At 45.2% G+C, this 19,140-nt stretch overlaps 2 protein-coding genes across 3 annotated transcripts in view; both read left to right on the top strand.

The window, feature by feature from the left end:
* STAT4 (signal transducer and activator of transcription 4) overlaps positions 1-2,842 on the top strand; it is a 34,591-nt gene extending 31,749 nt beyond the window's left edge. Inside the window, exon 24 of the mRNA XM_077917375.1 lies at positions 357-2,842. Coding sequence (XP_077773501.1) covers positions 357-383 — 27 coding nt within the window. The 3' untranslated portion in view covers positions 384-2,842. The remainder of the gene's footprint in view (positions 1-356) is intronic.
* A 3,493-nt stretch (positions 2,843-6,335) lies between these two features.
* Positions 6,336-19,140, top strand: part of STAT1 (signal transducer and activator of transcription 1) — a 43,986-nt gene continuing 31,181 nt past the window's right edge. The window contains exons 1-6 of one of the 2 annotated variants that reach the window (XM_028750649.2): positions 6,336-6,480; positions 8,979-9,107; positions 11,071-11,215; positions 12,861-12,959; positions 16,539-16,628; positions 17,861-17,939. In XM_028750649.2, coding sequence (XP_028606482.2) covers positions 8,980-9,107; positions 11,071-11,215; positions 12,861-12,959; positions 16,539-16,628; positions 17,861-17,939 — 541 coding nt within the window. In that variant the 5' untranslated portion in view covers positions 6,336-6,480; position 8,979. Of the gene's footprint in view, positions 6,481-6,541; positions 6,677-8,978; positions 9,108-11,070; positions 11,216-12,860; positions 12,960-16,538; positions 16,629-17,860; positions 17,940-19,140 lie in introns of those variants that run through there. The other variant, XM_077917339.1, reaches the window with a different exon arrangement.

Here is a 19,140-nt window from a genome sequence, read left to right as displayed (position 1 = left end):
GGCACAAACTTCCAAAACGAAGCTGGGTCTTTTAAAAATGACTTTAAAGATCAAATTGGGCCTCTAATCCTCAGTGATATTCTCCTCCCCCCCCCGCGCGCTGTATTAATTGGGTCAACAGTACCATTGTGCCTTCTTCATAACGTAACATCTGGATTTCACACCACAGTAGAAAATTGGGTCAATCTTTCACAAGAGGGGAACAAATAGATCTTTTGTTTGCTTCAACTTTCAGTTTTCAGATACACATTTGGCATTTTCATTTCCAGCAAGCTGTAGCTCAACTTGCATTTAAGAAAAACAAACAGCAACGAATTTCCACAAACTGATAGATTCTTCTTCTTCTTCTCTTCCAGTTAAGTTCTCCATATTCAGCTGACTGACGATGCTAAAGTGCATATGTATGTTTTTAAACAGAAACATTCCTAAGAAGATGTTTTTCTAGTTCCCTTTGTAGATACTGTATCTGTACCCTGTGGAGCACAGATGGGGAACCTGTGGCCCTACAGACGTTTCTGGAGTACAACTGCCATCATCAATTACTATTAGTCATCCTGACTGGTGTTGATGAGAACCACAGGTTCTTCATCACTCCTCCAGACACACACAATTGTCTTTGACCAAACTCTGATTTCATAAATTAAGTCAGTACTTGGCCTGGTTCAGACATAACACTAAGCCATGGATTGGGCCCAAAGAACAAGCTGTGATAAGCCTCTGGCTTGTGCACCCCACCCCTGCTCTCCATGGTTTACCCCGAGGGATAGCTCAGTATAATACAGCATGAAATGCTTAATCTCAAGGTCCTGGGTTCAAGCCCCTCGTGGGGCAAAAGATTCCTGCATTGCAGCAAGCTGAACTACATTGTACTTGTGGTCCTTTCCAACTATTCCATGATTCTCTTATTCTAGTCCTGGCTTGTTTGAACTAAGCACAGTGAACATAAATCACCATTTCATCAGTTTTGCCATAACAGAAAGCTGCAGATGATTTAAAACTGCTAAGAAGTATATTAATGTATTACACTATTAATATACTTCTTCTTAATTGTATTTCAGTTCAACAATCACTTTGATAAAATACATATTTTGTTATGTGCAAATGGCTTTAGATACCTATTAGGTCCATAAATTACCATATAGCATATATTAAATTACCATATAGCATATATAGCATATATTCAACACAAAAAGCAGTGACAATTTGTTGTTGACAAAGGACAGCTGGACATATAAAGGGCCCCATTACCTTCAGTAGCTTAGGGCCTCATCAAACCTAAATCCGGCCCTGGATGGAAGTATGCACTTTCCTGACATTGCATGTGAAGGAGGAGAGCATTGGCACTGTGCAAGCCTGAGGCTCACTTTGGCTTATTCTCACAACCCTGGTTTAGCATTATGTCTGAACTGGGACTAGAACTTAGTACATGAAACAAGTGGCAATGAAAAATTAGGAAATGGATGTACTACTGAAAAGCTAGAATCAAATTAGTTGCACAGGTCTAAAAATATTATTTCTGCCTTTATACTCTATATAGATATAATTTAATGGAGAACTGTAGTAGAATTACTGCTGCTCTTTGCAATCTGTCCTTCCCACTCCCTAAAAATTGGGGTTCTATATTTCAATTCTTGCCACTTCTGGATCCTGAACTATGAATCCTGGCAGCCATTCCAAAATCCACCATGTTTTCAACAAATCTTCCAAGTCATGCATATCCACAAAGGTTATGTATTTTTGCTATATATTTATTCTTGTGATATTTTAATCTGTGTGCACCAAACTGTCATTCTTACAATATATTAAACCTTGATACAATGGAGAACTGAGCCAAGCACACATATGTGTGAATAACTCTTCAAAGCAGCCTTAAAAACTACAAGCTAAAGTGACTGCAAGCAACGTAATTATGTGTGAAAACATATTGGGCCTTTCATTGAAGCCTAGCTGCATTGGAAATATTGAATAAATTGACACACATCCAGAAATGGCTGGACATTGAGAACTGGATTTTCTAGCTCCAAGACAAGTGGTTTTTGCATGGCCAAAAGAATAGCAGACCCCCTTGGCTGGAGAGTGTATAGTGAATATGACTATCAGCTGATTATATAAAGAAACCACTACCTGAGCCTGGTTCAAGTACGTGTAGAAAGGTAGAGAATTGTTATATTTTTGTGTCTTAAAACTATAGTCTAGTTGACTATGAGATAAGAACATTGGAATGGGCTTATGTTATGTACTGAGTTGAATAGGATCCAAAATGCAGCAGTCTGATTGGTCCTAGAACAACAGGATTCAGAATGCAGCAGTCTGATTGGTCCACAGGAGCCACCCAATCCAGCTCCAGGTGGAAGTGACTCCGCAACCTGATTGGCCTAGAGGAGAATCCCGGAATTAGCCAATCACGTGGGGCCCATTGTGTAAATAATGTATATAAAGCAGACATTCTGGGGGAACTTCCATTCCTCCTCACCACTATGAGCTGAATAAAGAGCATGAAATCTACTCTCAACTCCGAGTATATCTCAGCTTATCATGCTTAATATCAGCTGTGACATTGAATGAAACTTATATTTTCCCCCTAGATCCCAGGTGAGAGCTGGGAGGGACTACTACCTTCTGTGGGTGGTGAGGGTTAAGAACTACCTTTAAGAGAGGACTCCATAGTCTATTTTTACTACTGTTCGTGGATTTATTTTTTTTTACATTAGTTTTCTGTATCTTAGTGAATAATGAAAAAACAAAAAATCTTAATGGCAAAAAAAGATTTATCTGATGAATTGGTGCATTTGCACAGAAGAAGGGTAGAAAAAACATTTGTCAAATAAATTACTCAAATCTTTTTTGTGTGTTCCTGTGTTGTCATTTTTTATTTTTATAACAGCCAGGGGTTTCAGAAACTAGAAGTTACCCAAGCCCCTCTCAATCTCTGAAAGGACTTGCACACATGAAGCATGTATAATGAATGCTGCTGTTCTTGATCATTGCAGAACCTTCAAGAGATACGTGTGTGTGTGTGTGTGTGTGTGTGTGTAATAGCATGCGTGAATGAATGCCTTAGTATACAGGACAACTAGAAACAACCATAGAAACAAAAGAGTTCAATGCTTTCTGGATCAAGCTTTGCCCATGGTGATAAGAGGGTGGCGCTGTGGGTAAAAGCCTCAGCGCCTAGGACTTGCCGATCGCATGGTTGGCGGTTCGAATCCCCGCGGTGGGGTGCGCTCCCGTTGCTTGGTCCCAGCGCCTGCCAACCTAGCAGTTCGAAAGCACCTCAGGGTGCAAGTAGATAAATAGGGACCGCTTACTAGCGGGAAGGTAAACGGCGTTTCCCTGTGCGGCTCTGGCTCGCCAGAGCAGCGATGTCACGCTGGCCACGTGACCCGGAAGTGTCTCCAGACAGCGCTGGCCCCCGGCCTCTTGAGTGAGATGGGCGCACAACCCTAGAGTCTGTCAAGACTGGCCCGTACGGGCAGGGGTACCTTTACCTTTATTATGCTCATGCTAGAGTCCTCACTTTCTCCATTGCTACCAGAGAAGATGCTAAAATTGGTTACTATATGAGATCGACCAGAGTTTATTTTGGGGTACAGAGAAGTACAAACACTAGTGTGTGTATAATACATGTGTTTTTAAAAGTTTTCTGATTGAGCAGTGTTCTGAACTTTCATGCAAATAAGGAACTGGGTACTATTAACCATCTCCTGCCCCCTTAACTTCCACTTCAATCCTGTTTTAAAAGCTGGATGTGAAACCAGATTTGGGCTCCCTGGCATCATCTATTAAGCCCTGCCGCCCCATGTTGGCCGGTGCAGGAGACGCAACAAATTACAACACTGTCCATTTCAGTCCATGCCAATATTTCCTTGACAGCTCCCCTCTGAACTTCCGGGGTTCCTGTCTTGTTTTCAGAGTGCTTTACAATGGACGCGCTCATACATCGCTTTGCATCGATCCGAAACACTGCAATAGTAAGTTGGGGCTTTGCTTTCTTTTCTTTAACTCAGAGGAGGTTATTGAAATCGAAAGGAGAAAGGAGGTCAAAGCAATCCTCCCGGCCATCTCTCTGAAGCCAGCTCTTTCTCCTTCCCCTCCCCAGGCTCCCACCACGTGGGACCGTTTTTAACTTTCGTTTTCATTGCCGACGAGGGCTTTCCCGTACTTGTCCCTGTTTCTCAGAAAGCACGTGTGGCTGTGCTGTTCCAGGAACAGCTCTCTCCTCCCGCCCTTCACCCAGGCGCGGCATCCGCCTCCTCCCCTTTCTGTGTGGTTTGGCTGGAAAAAGCAGGCTGGGATCTTGGGGGTTTCCTAGAGGTTTCTGCATGTTTGACCCGGGCCGTTCATTGCCTTACCGAAAAGCTTGATAATATTGAACTTGGCAGCTTTGCAGACTTCTGCTTCATTGCTCAAAGGGTGGTAACTTTGGTGGCATCAGTGTAATAAAAGTTCTACACAGGAAACTTATTTCCTGGGATAGACTCTCTTAATCTCAGGGTTGTGGGTTGAAGTCCCACGTTGGGTGAAATCTTCCCTCCTCTCCACCCCATATCTATAGTTTACTAAGAGTTTGAGATATTACCTACAACAGTACTGATGCTAAAGGAAACGCACTACTGTGAAAACCTGATCTTTGTGGAGGTACGAAACCATAGGGAAGCTTCAAATATTTAAACAGAAGCTGTAATCTGATATGCTTTTAAAAAGGTAAAGGGACCCCTGACCATTAGGTCCAGTCGTGGCCGACTCGGGTTGTGGCGCTCATCTCGCTTTATTGGCCGAGGGAGCCGGCGTACAGCTTCCGGGTCATGTGGCCAGCATGGCGAACCAGAGCAGCGCATGGAAACGCCGTTTACCTTCCCGCCAGAGCAGTACCTATTTATCTCCTTGCACTTTGACGTACTTTCGAACTGCTAGGTTGGCAGGAGCAGGGGCCGAGCAACGGGAGCTCACTCGGTCGTGGGGATTCGAACCGCCGACCTTCTGATCAGGAAGTCCTAGGCTCTGTGGTTTAACCCACAGTGCCACCCGCGTCCCTTTTACCTGCTTTTAACTGGTAGCTAATCCTATGCAGCTGGGAGGGGGGCTAACTTCAGAGTAGAGCTACAGAGCATTGTGCAGGAAACCCCTTCTTGCTACAAGTCTTGGATTTGTAGATTCCACCTAGGACTGGGTTGCTAATTATTTTGTGCCAAGCACATGCAAAAATTAGGAAGCCGTCATCATGCAATCCTCTCAAACTCACTAACCTCGAGGTTTTTGTCCCTGTTGGAACAAACAGAGCCCCTTCTTTGTGCGCTTCTTCCAAGTGAGATCTGTAGGGTGGCAACATAAGAACGGGCCTTTTCTGCAGTGGCACCCCGTTCGCGGAATGCTCTCCGTAGGGAGGTTCGCCTGGTGAACATTTCATTATATATTTTTAGCACCAGGTTAAAACATTCCTATTCAATCAACCTCTGGCTGATGAATATTCTACAGCCTTTTAAATGCATCTGTGGGAAGGGGGAGGGTGTTTTGTTTTGGCTTAATTATTTACTGTGTTTTATCTTGAATTTTATTCTTTGAACTGCCTCTGGGATCTCTTGATGAAGAGTAAAAGGCACCCCTGCCCGTACGGGCCAGTCTTGACAGACTCTGGGGTTGTGCGCCCATCTCACTTAAGAGGCCGAGGGCCAGCGCTGTCCGGAGACACTTCCGGGTCACGTGGCCAGCGTGACAAAGCTGCATCTGGCGAGCCAGCGCAGCACACGGAAACGCTGTTTACCTTCCCACTAGTAAGCGGTCCCTATTTATCTACTTGCACCCGGGAGTGCTTTCGAACTGCTAGGTTGGCAGGCGCTGGGACTGAGCAACGGGAGCGCACCCCGCCGCGGGGATTCGAACCGCCGACCTTTCGATCGGCAAGCCCTAGGCGCTGAGGCTTTAACCCACAGCGCCACCCGCGTCCCGCGAGTAGTATATATTTTAAAAATAAAAAAAAGCAGCAGTAGTGTCAAATTCTGTCAAAGAAACATCTGTCAACAGCCCTGAGATACATGGATTGAATTTGATATTTTTTAAATACATAAAAAACCACACCCACACATACCTTGCCAAGGGGAACAATGCTTTTTATTTATTTTTTTAAAGGGCAAGGATGAGGAGACGGTCGAGAGAGCGCGTTAGCTAGCTTTAAGAAACGTTTGCAAAAAGAACACAGCAAGATCAGAAGGACGATAATAGCACGGCCCCTTTTGCTAAACTACAGCTGTGCTTTTGCCGGAGAGGGAGGAGGGCGCAATCGTGGGAACAGCCTGATTATTCAAAGAAGGCGGAACACTCTCTCCTGAATGGTTGCTCGCCGAAAGCAGCGCCTCGCTGATTGGTCGCGCTCCTGCCGCCGCTTGCTATTTCCTAGTCCGACTTACTTTCGTTTTAGATAGAGTCGGGGAGCGTTGTAGGGGGGAATCGGCGCGCGCTCCGGGGCATCTGCAGACCAGCCAGGTAAGCAGAAGGAGCAAGGTGCTGCTTGCATCCGTGCTTGCGTAGTTTTGGGCTCTCCAAGAATGCAAGGGAGATAGATGCATGCAAAAAGGGCCAGCCGTCTGCTTGGGCCTTACGGATTCCCAGGGTCTTCGCGCAAGCGTCTCGCCAACGCCGGGATATAAAATAAGGCTGCTCTCCCTCGAATTATGCGAGAGTAAGGCTGCATCCATTCTAGGCATTGCTTCTCTAAATATATATATCTCTATATATCGGGGAACTGTAGCTTACTCCGCACAGAACTGCAATTCGCAGCACGCTTAAACTGATGGTGCCATGATTTTTTTGGGTGTGTGTGTGTAAAATATGCATCAAGTGTGCTTTAAATTTATGGTGCGAATGGTTTCGAAGTTTTTTCTCTCGCCCTCCTGTGCAAATGCACCAGTTACTCAGGAAAAACCTTTTTTCCATTCAGATTTTTAGTTTTTTCATCATGCCAAGTTCTGTTCGGAAGCAGCTGGACGCGACTTCCAAGTATACGTAGGAGATGGGGCCGCACAGTTGCATTCTTGGAATGTGTCACAAACCCTTCAGTGTTGCAAGCTTCGCTGGCGATTGCACTTATTTTCCGGAGCCAGAATGCGTAGCCGGGGGCGGGCAGCTCCCCCCCCCCACCCCATCAAGTAAATAAATAAAAATATCTCAATCTTCCTCCCTGGCAAGTACTTTTCCCTAGAAAACATCCGTGCCTGATTTTGTATAATAATTTTTATTTAATCACATTGATCCAAAAGAGCCACATTTTCACAATATCAAATTACAATACAATTTTTTTAAAAAAATTATTCTAATGCCAAATTAAACCATTAAGGATGACTTCCCAGGTGTTGGATTTCAGGGTGCAAAGTTCTTATTTCTTTCTGCTTCCATAATCTTGATTATTCTAATGACAGCAGTTCTGATTTTGATCCTTTATTTAGCAGTGCCAGCTTTTGTTACTTATGTATGTGGCATATTATTTTATCCTTCCCTGAAATGTGTGAGCTATTGTCTGCAGAACATCGAAATTTAGAATACTAACTGACTATCTCTCTTGCTCAGCCTTGCACCACTACTTGGACCATAGAGCGGTCATTCAGTACCTTGCAGAGCATAAAGACTGGCTAAGGTCAGAGGTCACAGGGGAGTCTCAGTGGGCTATGCTTACTGAGCGTGCACAGAAAAACTGCATTGGAAAAAAGGAATTGGAGAAGGAAGTGTGAAACGGTTTTCAGCAAATTCAAGAAAACTTGTTTTAGTTCAGGGTTGTTGTTGTTGTTTTTTAAAAGGCGTGTTTTTTGTAATTTTGCAAATTATACCCTTTAACTGCATGAAAGGTACGCCCAGATGTTGTTGTTGTTTTTATTTACCTTCTAGTTGTCAAATGACGTAAGATTTTGACAGATTATTCTGGGGTCAAAAGAAAACAATTTAAAACAGCTGTTGTTGAGACGTTTCATTCTGAATCTGCTAGACAGAGCCAGACAGAAGTCCTGCCCCATTCCCAACATAAATCCTGGCTACGCCCATGGCAGAATTAAAACAAGAGGGAATTGGTTATTAAGGTGCTAAAGATTGGGTTATTTCTCCCTACTTGTCTTGGTCCAGATTGCGATCTGTCTGGAGCCAATGCAGAAATGCACTGAGCATCATGCCGTTCAAATTAAGCATTATTTTGTCCCTCTGATTTCAGTGGGGAACGATTAAAAGCATGCCTGTTAAATCTTGCCCATTGAACCCACTGGTGTGTGATACTGCTTAACTTAGGGGTTAGATTGCACCTCTTTTCTCCAGTTGCTGAATTAATGTAAGTCACAAGAGAGGGGAGATTTCTGAACTTCTTGCAGGATGTGTCCAGATGCCAAACAGTTTGGCAGTTGTCCTGTACATTATACATTATTTGTACCTACATACACTATCCACCTAACCTTATAACAGAAGAATGCTATAAAAGTAAGCCCTGTTGCATTCAGTGCGGCTTACTCCCAGGTAAGTGGGTATAGAATTGCAGCCTAAGTCCTGCTCATCCCCATTTTCCACCCTTACAATTCCTCCACTAGCCTTTTTACTCCCTGTTGCAAAGGCAGAAAAATTGTGCTGTTCGTATAGCATAATAATAATTCATACCCTGCCCATCTGGCCGGGTTTCCCCAGCCACTCTGGGCGGCTTACAGCACATATAGAAACATAGTAAGACATTGAATATTAAACATTATAAAATGCAGTGTTCCTTGGCACAGAATTCAAGTTTGCTTTTTAGTACAGCTGGGCCTAAGCCATTTTCTGATGGAGCAGCCTTGTGAACACACAAGTTACTGGCTTGCAGGTCTCTCTGCCTTTTGCTAGCTTCCTAAACTTTTGGTAGCCTGCAGTTCCATTCTGATCTCAGAGAAGAGGAAGCTAAAATCTCCACTGAGGTGTGTGATAAGAGAACGTTACAGTAAATATTCTTAAAAACAGTTCTCCTTTTGATTCTGCAGGATGAGTCAGTGGTATAAACTGCAGCAGTTGGATTCGAAATTCCTGGAGCAAGTACACCAGCTCTACGATGACAGTTTCCCCATGGAGATACGACAGTATCTCGCGCAGTGGCTGGAAGCCCAAGACTGGTGAGAGGCCAACTTGTGTTGGAGATGTCAAATGATAAGATTGTGTTCCAAACTGTGCATGGCCTAATTTGCTCCTGTCAAAAACGATTGGGCTTTAAAAAGTGCCGAAGATAATGTTTGCATAGGAATTAAGTTTTGGTAAAGCAAGTAAACAACATGTTGTATTGCAAGCCCTTGTTTGGCAACCAGTTTAATGTTGAGATGTAAGCAAGTTGAGCCAACGACATCCTAGGTCTTGTCAACAGAGAAACGTATACTATTGAGGATGTTACTTGCATGACATCACGGTACCTGGCAGTGTTTGAAATTAACAGGCTCATTTTGCATCTGGTCCTTGACCACTTGTGACCAAGTGAAGATGCCTGACATCTCCACCAACCAGGAATCATTGGATCTGGACTGTTTTTACACACTAATACCCCACCCTGGAGAATTCTATCAGTTACGTTTTATCTGCTCAATCGGAATGAATTTCTGGGACGAAATTGCTTTTCCTGAGCAGGAGCAGGTTAAGAAAGAGCTCGGAATAGGCCAATACAGTGGTACCTTGGTCCTCAAACTTAATTCGTTCCGGAAGTCCGTTCCAAAATCAAAGGCACGCATTCCCATAATGCAAAAATGGATTAATCCATTCCAGACTTTTTAAATAAAAAATATAAAAAAGGAATTTAACCTGAATTTTGCTATCTAACGAGACCATTGATCTATAACAGGGGTCAACAACCTTTTTCAGGTTGGTCCACCGTCCCTCGGACCATGTGGTAGGCTGGACTATACAGTGGTACCTCAGGTTACATACGTTTCAGGTTACATACACTTCAGGTTATAGACTCTGCTAACCCAGAAATAGTGCTTCAGGTTAAGAACTTTGCTTCAGGATGAGAACAGAAATTGTGCTCCAGCGGCGTGGCGGCAGTGGGAGGCCCCATTAGCTAAAGTGGTGCTTCAGGTTAAGAACAGTTTCAGGCTAAGAACGGACCTCCGGAACGAATTAAGTACTTAACCTGAGGTACCACTGTATTTTGAAAAAAGGAAAGAAAAAAAGAATGAATTCCTATGCCCTACAAATAACCCAGAGATGCATTTTAAATCAAAGGACACGTTCTACTCATGTAAAAACGCTGATTCCTGGACCGTCCGTGGGCCAGATTTAGAAGGCGATTGGGCCGCATCCAGCCCATGGGCCTTAGGTTGCCTTCCCCTGATCTATAAAATGAAAGCAATAAGCAACATACTGCAGTCACACACACAATCAATCATTAGCTGAACTGGGTTCCACACAGATACAAAAACGCATAAAGCAGAAACAGGCAGACTTCAGCGTAACACTCAAAATGGAAATGTGGCACTCAAATCGGAACCATAACACTCAAAACAGAGCACGTTCCGCTTCCGAAAAACATTTGCAAGCTGGAAAACTTGACTTCTGGGTTTGCAGTGTTTGGGTTCCAAATTGTTTGAGTACCAAGGCGTTTGAGAGCCAAGGTAGCACTGTATATATGAACTGTCCCTGGATCAAGTGACTTTTCTTCTTCAAGTTCTCAAACTTCTCATCCTAGCTCAAGGTTGTCATCTGCCAGATGTTCAACTGAGAATCGATCACAACCAGTCCATCATTTGCAAAGCAAGACTTCAGAGCCGTCTTGCCCCAAAATGGCAACTAGACATTCTGTTTTGGCGACTGCAACCTTGGTTTAAGGAGCCATTTGGCATGTAGCTTCTATATCTTGAGTTTCTAACACTGGTACCTGGTGCTGCTCCAACCCGAAACATAATGGTGGCACACCTGTCTGCTTTATTTGTACCTATTTGAGTCTAGCTGCAGTGCAGTATTGTTATTTGGGATTGCTGCTGCAAATAATAAACCAAAATAGGCTGCTGGAAGGGCAGAGGACCTTGCAAGAAGGTTTGTGGAAGGGTAAAGAAGCTGAAAGTGAACATCTTCCATTGCTCCATCTCCCAGGGACCATGCTGCTAGCGATGTTTCGCAGGCAACTCTGCTGTTCCATAACCTGCTGTCTCAGCTGGATGACCAATACAGCCGCTTCACGCAGGAAAACAACTTTTTACTTCAGCACAACATTAGGAAGAGCAAACGTAACCTACAGGTAATGTCCCTGTGAATGAGAAGTATCTCTGTAAAAAAAAAAAAAAGTAAAATTATTCACATGGTTTACATACGCTCTTCATTCATGCAAGGATCTCGCCATGATCCTTCCGTTTAGAAGGGCCTTGATAGTGTCCCCAAGTAAATGCTGGATGTTTTCCTGGTCATGTACCAGTGAAACAAATGAGAACAGTCGAAGAACACTGCTAAACCAATTTTATTTATCCAGTCAATCCATCTTCATAGGGTACTCTTGAAATTGTACAGTGGTGCCTCGCAAGACGGAAAACCCGCTAGACGAAAGGGTTTTCCGTTTCTGAGTTGCTTCGCAAGATGATTTTCCCTATGGGCTTGCTTCGCAGGACGAAAACGTCTTGCGTGTCTTGCGATTTTTTTTTCACTCCCCCCCCCCTTTTTCTAAGCCGCTAATAGCCTTTTAGCAGCTTAGCTGCTAAGCCTTTAATAGCCGCTAAACCGCTAATAGCGCTAATCCGCTTAGCCGCTAATAGGGTTGCTTCACAAGACGAAAAAACCGCTAGACGAAGAGAATCGCGGAACGGATTCTTTTCGTCTTGCGAGGCACCACTGTACCTCTGGGACTGGAATAATAATTTTATTATTTATACCCCATCCATCCGGCTGGGTTTCCCCAGACACTCTGGGCAGCTTATATAGCACATAGAAAAACCTCAAACATTAAAAACCTCTCAATACAGGAGAGGAGTTGGTCCCCTAACAACTCTCAGCATCTGTAACAAACTATAGCTCCCAAAACTCTCTTGGGGAATGTTTAAAGTGGTATCGTAGTGCTTCAAATGAATGCATGCAATTACCGTATTTTTCGCTCTATAGGATACACCAGCCGATAAGACGCACCTAATTTTTGGAGGAGGAAAACAAGAAGAAGAAAAAATATTCTGAATCCCAGAAGCCAGAACAGCAAGAGGGATCTGGCTTCTGGGATAGCCTCTTGCTGTTCTGGCTTCTGGGGTAGCCGCGCAGCCTTCATTCGCTCCATAAGACGCACACACATTTCCCCTTATTTTTTAGGAGGGGAAAAGTGCGTCTTATAGAGCGAAAAATACGGTACTTCACAGCCAATAGCTTTGTGTATTACGGTCTTGAAAATTTTATCATGTCTTCAAATCAAGGGTAATGTTGGCAGATCCCCCCCCCCCTTTAATGTTTGTTCAACAATTACTGGTCCACAATCTTGGATTTTGTGTGTTGAACTGGCCCCCCAAATTTGGGGTGCTAGATAGCAGCTGCAGTAGTGAGGTTTATGCATATGGACTCTCTACCTGCAATAAGGTGGCTCTCTGAAGGATGTTGGATACTTGCGATCTGTCTTCAGAAATGCAAAATACTGAGATGAGCATAAATAAGGGCAGATTTTTCCCGGGACTATGGTTTGCCCAGGTGCATGTGTGAATAGGCTCTACTTCTGCTTCTTGGCAGCTCACCTGTTGTGAGGCTGAGCACTCAGCATCTTTTATTATTTGAGTTTGATGGGACATCGAAACCTGAGGATGCCTTGGTCAGTGTTGTTAGTTCCTCCTGTTGTTGTTATTTTATAGGCAAATGCAACAAAAAGAGAGAGAAGCTGGGCCAGCTCGCATTAACCTGTTCTTTATGGTGTATTCTAGAACACGTTTGAGGAAGACCCCATGTTCATGGCCATGATGATCTCCAAGTGTCTGCACGAAGAAGAGAAAATCCTCAAGTTGGCTGAGGAAGTAGATAAGGTAACTGTTTTCTCCCTTGCTTTTTTGTCTCTGGGCAAACAGCATCATGTCGTTGAGAGATACCCTCTAGAGATCCGCAGCGACATTCACACAGCACACCATGTGGAGTGCTGCCCCAACATTACATGCCGAAGCTCAGGCTGGACTTCCAAGAAGATCTCCTTCACTGTCATGTCTGCTCAGAGCCTGCGATTGTCTTTGGGGGTTTCTGTTGTTGCTTGACCTGGGTGTCATCAAAGTTAAAACAAGTGAATGGGAGAGCCTTCTTAGTGCTGGCACCTCAGCTGTGGAACAATCTCTTTTTTTAAATTACTGTTGGGGTTTTTTAATATTTCATTTTTTAAACAATGTTGTTATACATTCACATCATTTTCAGTTTTTACACACCTGGGATTACTTGGGTCCCTCAGACTTCCCCCCTCCCCCACCCCTGGTTTCCAATTCCCCTCTATATATTCTTGCATCTAATTACATTTGTCTAGGTGAGACGCGGGTGGCGCTGTGGGTTAAAGCCTCAGTGCCTAGGGCTTGCCGATCGAAAGGTCGGCGGTTCGAATCCCCGCGGCGGGGTGCGCTCCCGTCGCTCGGTCCCAGCGCCTGCCAACCTAGCAGTTCGAAAGCACCCCTGGGTGCAAGTAGATAAATAGGGACCGCTTACTAGTGGGAAGGTAAACAGCGTTTCCGTGTGCGGCTCTGGCTCGCCAGAGCAGCGATGTCACGCTGGCCACGTGACCCAGAAGTGTCTCCGGACAGCGCTGGCCCCCGGCCTCTTGAGTGAGATGGGCGCACAACCCCAGAGTCTGGCAAGACTGGCCCGTACGGGCAGGGGTACCTCTACCTTTACTTACATTTGTCTAATACATTTTATCTCGTTTTCTACCTTAACTAATATTACATTATAAGTGTTAAAACAATCCTGCTAACGTTTTTAAGTGTACACAGTGGCCTTTAAGATATTCTATAAACTTTCCCCACTCTTCACTGAATTTCTTGTTATCTTGGTGCCTGATCCTCACGGTCATCTTGGCCATTTCGGCATAGTCCGTCCATCTTGGTTATTCACTCTTCTTTAGTTGAGACTTTCTCTTCCTTCCACTTCTGTGCAAGTAGCATTCTTGCGGCTGTTGTCGCCTACATAGTCTTTTTTATTCTTTTGTTATTTCGTCTCCTGTTAACCCTAGTAAAAAGGCTTCTGGTTTTTTGATAAAAGTTATCTTAAACATTTTTTTTCAATTCATTGTATCTCATTTCCCAGAAGTCTCTTCCTATTTTACATGTCCTCTACATGTGGTAAACATAACCTTCTTTATCTTTACACAACATAAATGGAGATTTTTGTACATTTTTGCTAGTTTTACTGGAGTCAAATACCAACAGTACATCATTTTCATGTAGCTTTCTTTCAATGTACAACAAGCCATCAATTTTAAGTGGAACAGTCTCGCTGCAGCCAAGAGAGTCTCGCCCAGTGCCTGCTTTAGGACGCAAGTTTTTTTTTAAAGCCGTATCTGTTTAAATTTCTATCTAAAATCTGTTTTAACTTATTTATTGGTTATGTTTTCTTACCTGCAGTTTAATGTTATTGTTTATAAGCTTTGTAATTGGGCAGCACATGCAATTTTTGGACAAAACTGGCGGACTGTATTTCCAAATATGTTTGCTTTCATGTTGAACCGTAAGTCACCTTCAAGCCACTGTTAAGCTAGATGATACTGAAAATGCAACATTGCGTTTTGGTCCCCCAGAAATGGGTTCCTTTCTCTAAAGCTGCTATCTGCTCTGGAAGCAAAGCTACTATTGATGCTGACGACAACTTCCTTTCAAAGGAAATAGACACTTGTTTTTTGTGGGTGAGGGAATAACCCCCCCACTTTTAGCATTATGGTTCCAATCCTGATCAGGCACCATGGCTGCGTTAAAAAACATCAACGAACAAATGCAGTTTCCCACGACGTCCAATTCAGCCCCAATTCCCTTTGAAACCAACGGTACTAACTGCCCCAAGAACATTGTGCCTGAAGCCAGGCGTTCCCTGGAATGCTGGAATTCACAAAGCATTGGAACGAGCATTGCAGCGTCAGTAGGACTTTCATTTTTGTAGCCTGCATTTCCTTTCCCTGGAGTCTAAAATCCCGTCAAGGCTCCCATATACCTGGGAGTAAGAGATCAAGCAACAGAATAATCTGGCCACATTAAGGAAGTTTTGTCCATTGTACAGTGGTGCCCCGCAAGACGAACGCCTTGGAAGACGGAAAACCCGCTAGACGAAAGGGTTTTCCGTTGTGGAGGCGCTTCGCAAAACGAAAGCCCATAGGGAAATCTCCGGGACAGCAGGGAAGCGCAGCGCGTCTTCCCCACTGTCCTCGGACCTCCTCCAAAGCCTGGCGGCGGGAGGAGGTCTCTCCGCCCCTCCGCCAGGCTTCGGAAGGCTGCTCCGAAGCCTGCGGGGGGGCGGAGAGACCTCCTCCCGCCGCCAGGCTTCGGAAGGCTGCTCCGAAGCCTGGCGGGGGGGCGGAGAGACCTCCTCCCACCGCCAGGCTTCAGAAGGATGCTCCGAAGCCTGGCGGGGGGGGGCGGAGAGACCTACTCCTGCCGCCAGGCTTCGGAAGGCTGCTCTGAAGCCTGGCGGGGGGGACGGAGAGACCTCCTCCCCGTGCCAGCCTTCGGATGGCTGTCCTGAAGACTTGGGGTGGGAGAAGGGTTTTCCTTCCCACCGCCAACATTCAGAATGCTGTTCTGAATGTTGGCGGTGGGGAGGAAAAACCCTCCTCCCACGCAAGCCCCGGGAACAGAGGAAAAGCGCTGCGCGCCTTCCCCTCTGTTCCCGTAGCTGTCCTGAAGGCTTGCGGTGGGGAGAAAAGCCCTTCTCCGCACCGCCAGCCTGGCAAGCGGTTTCCATAGGAACGCATTAATTGATTTTCAATGCATTCCTATGGGAAACCGTGCTTCGCAAGACGAAAAACTCGCAAGAAGAAAAAACTTGCGGAACGAATTAATTTTGTCTTGCGAGGCACCACTGTATGATTATTTTCCACCTGGTCATTTTGACACTTTGGCACCCTATTTGCAAAATTTAACAATTCCAAAATACAGGCGCGCTTTCACTTTTGCAAGATTGAATTATACTGTACTGCCTTCGGCTGGTACTTGAGGGTCGATTCCACTGGGAAAACGGTTATGTTCCTGTGGAGATGGCAGTATTGAGTCAGTGGCTCACGTGCTTCTGGGATGCACTCTTTATAATGATTTGAGGAGTGAGGTTATTATTACCCTTCTATTATTCTCCACGCCGGGTTGCTGAAGTGAGATTTACGTTTGACAACACATGGGTGGGACTGTGTTGATTTGAAAGATTTCTCCAAGTGAGCAGGTGCTCAGTTTGCCCGTCCCTTGTAGAGAATAATTTGTTTTTGGGGTTTAGTTTCTTGTACGTAGCCATGCGGGTGGACAAACTGCAGACCTTCAGATGCTGTCAGTCTCCCATCGGTCCCCGCCAGCATGGGCATTGGTCAGGGGTGATGGGCATTGTAGTCCTTCGTCCCTCCTGCATGTCGCCATGCATTCTCGTTTCCATTCCAGATGCAGGTGGGGACTGTGCAGAACACAGTAGTGCTGGGCAGAGTGAAGGAACTGGATGCGAAAGTCAAAAGCGTGAAGGATAGTGTCACTGTAAGTATTGAAAGTCCAGGAGTTCTTAAGCTGAAACTTGTTGACGAAAAGCACATGCTGAGAGGTGCGAGAGCAAAATACGGGACTTGTCTTTCCTTGCCGCATTTGGACAGGGGTTTGTTCATCTTTGGAGTCGACCAGGGGGCTCTACCTCATCAGTGCTGCTGTAGAGTTTTGTTGTCTGCTTTCTTGCAAGTTTATTTCACTTGGTATCTCACGGGAAGAAACGCAACCACAAATTTTCAACCAAAGAGTGGTTGGCCTATCGCCCTTTCCAGACAGTGTTTTTAGAAACCCATATTATGTTTGTAAGTTGTTTTAATATTTGTTTTTAATGCTGCAACCAAGCCTGGTTTCTTGGGGTGAAGGATGGGCAATAATTAAATAAACATACATGTTAAGCCCTAAATTGTTTTCAGTTTCATTGAAATTGCCTAAACTAGCCTTTCCCAATGCTGGTCCACAAGATATTGCTAGACTATGAGCTTTAGCCCTAGCCAGCTAGATCCTAATGGGAGTTGTCATACCAAATCCATAACCAAGCTTAGGGAAGTTTGATTTAAGCCATGGTTATGGTTGGGAAACCATGGTTTAGAATGAGTGCAGAACCTTTTTGCATCGTCATGGTTAAGAGTGGTCCCAGGGATGGTCTGGGAGCATCCGAGTCGCTGAAGCCCCGTTCCAGATTGGGACCAATGGAAAAACGATGTGTTAAGCATTGCATCTTTGCGGGCTTTCTTAACCCAGCACCACCAACGGGTTTTTCTAGTGTCTCAACGCACATTCCACGATCCCTGTACGTTTGGAATTGAACCAGCATTAAAGTTAACCAGAGTTAAGTGTGAATGTCTTTACTGAGTCACTGACTATCCTAGATGTCTAAATTGGTTTACTTAAACAAGTCATGACTAAACTGTCTCTCCCTTCGGTCCTTGAAACCTCACTATAATAAGGAGCCAGTATGGTATAGTGGTTCAGGTGTTGGACTAGGAATGGGGAGGCTTGGGTTCAAATCTCTACTCAGACACATCTCACTGGGTGATCCTGGGCCAGTCAGTCTCTGTCTCTCTTAGCCTAACCTTACCCCTCACAGAGTTGCTGCAGAGATAAAAGGGGGTGGGAGGGATAAGCTGAGCTCCCAGGAAGAAAGGTGGGTGGGGCAATTTAAGAATTCTTTGCCATTTCCCAGTGCGTAAGCTTGAATGCCGAAAACGAGGTCATTGCTTTTCCAGGGAATCGAACAGATCATCAAAAATCTGGAGGATGCGCAAGATGAATACGACTTCAAATACAAAACCTTGCAGGTCAGAGGTGAGCAGTTCAGCTTTGCAGGGGTTCAAATCCATAACCGTTCTAGCAAAATGCTTGTACTGCTTTGTCGGGAGTTGTGATTTGAGGGTGAGGCCGGCTTTTCATGTGAAGCTTATTATAGAAAAGGTAAAGGGACGCAAGTGGCACTGTGGGCTAAACAATTGAGCCTCTTGGGCTTGCTGATCGGAAGGTTGGCGGTTCGAATCCCCACGACGGGGTGAGCTCCCGTTGCTTGGTCCCTGCTCCTGCCAACTTAGCAGTTCGAAAGCACACCAGTGCAAGTAGCTAAATAGCTACCATTGCGACGGGAAGGTAAATGGCGTTTCTGTGCTCTCTGGTTTCCGTCACGGTGTTCCCTTGTGCTAGAAGATGGCCGCATGACCTACCTGTCTGTGGACAAACTTCGGCCTGAAAGTGAGATGAGCGCCGCAACCCCATAGTTGCCTTTGACTGGACTTAACCATCCAGTAGTCCTTTTCTCTCAGTCTTATTTCCTTAAAAGAATTTTTTTTAGAAAAACCCTTGGGACCATACATTTTCTCTCTGGAGCCAGGCAATTGTTTCCTCAGGGACAGAATGCAGGACTCAACATTATGAAGACTGCCTGAGGCCTTAACAGAAAGGGAAGATTGTCAGATGGGAGAGGAGCTCTTAACCCTTTCTGTATGTGCTGTTTTTCCTTTATAAAAATGCTGGCCTCCGCCATTTAATATTTTTTTATCCCAACAGATCTCTGAAACTGGACATAAACCCGGGGGGGGGGGGGCTGAGGGGTGTGTGTGTGAGAGAGAGAGCACACCACACTTGACTAAGTGCCTCTTATCTCAGCAAATGAAGGTTTGGGGAGGGTCTGCGCAAAACATCTGGCTGCCTGAAGTGGGGCGGCAAATGGCGTCTCCTCCATGGGTCCCAGGATGTGGCTGGCTAAGTTTGCTTCAGCACCTGAGACAGAAAATCCCACAAGCTCATCTGCCAGGGAATAATACAGGAATGAATGAAAAAACTTACCGTATTTTTTGCCCTATAGGATGCACCGCCCCATAGGACGCACCAAGTTTTTTTTGGGGGGGGGATAAAGGGGGGGGGGAATATTCCCACCCCAGGCATGGGGGAAGCCTGAGCTTCCCCCAACCCGAGCCCTGAGAACAGCCTGCTATCCGCAAGCCCAGGCTTGTGGAGAGCTGTGCGAAGCCCAGGCTCG

Source organism: Podarcis muralis, chromosome 1 (assembly GCF_964188315.1).
Source record: "Podarcis muralis chromosome 1, rPodMur119.hap1.1, whole genome shotgun sequence".
NCBI classification, from domain to species: Eukaryota; Metazoa; Chordata; class Lepidosauria; order Squamata; family Lacertidae; genus Podarcis; species Podarcis muralis.
Note: the sequence above shows the minus strand (reverse complement) of the source record. Positions and strands in the feature narration are given on the sequence as shown.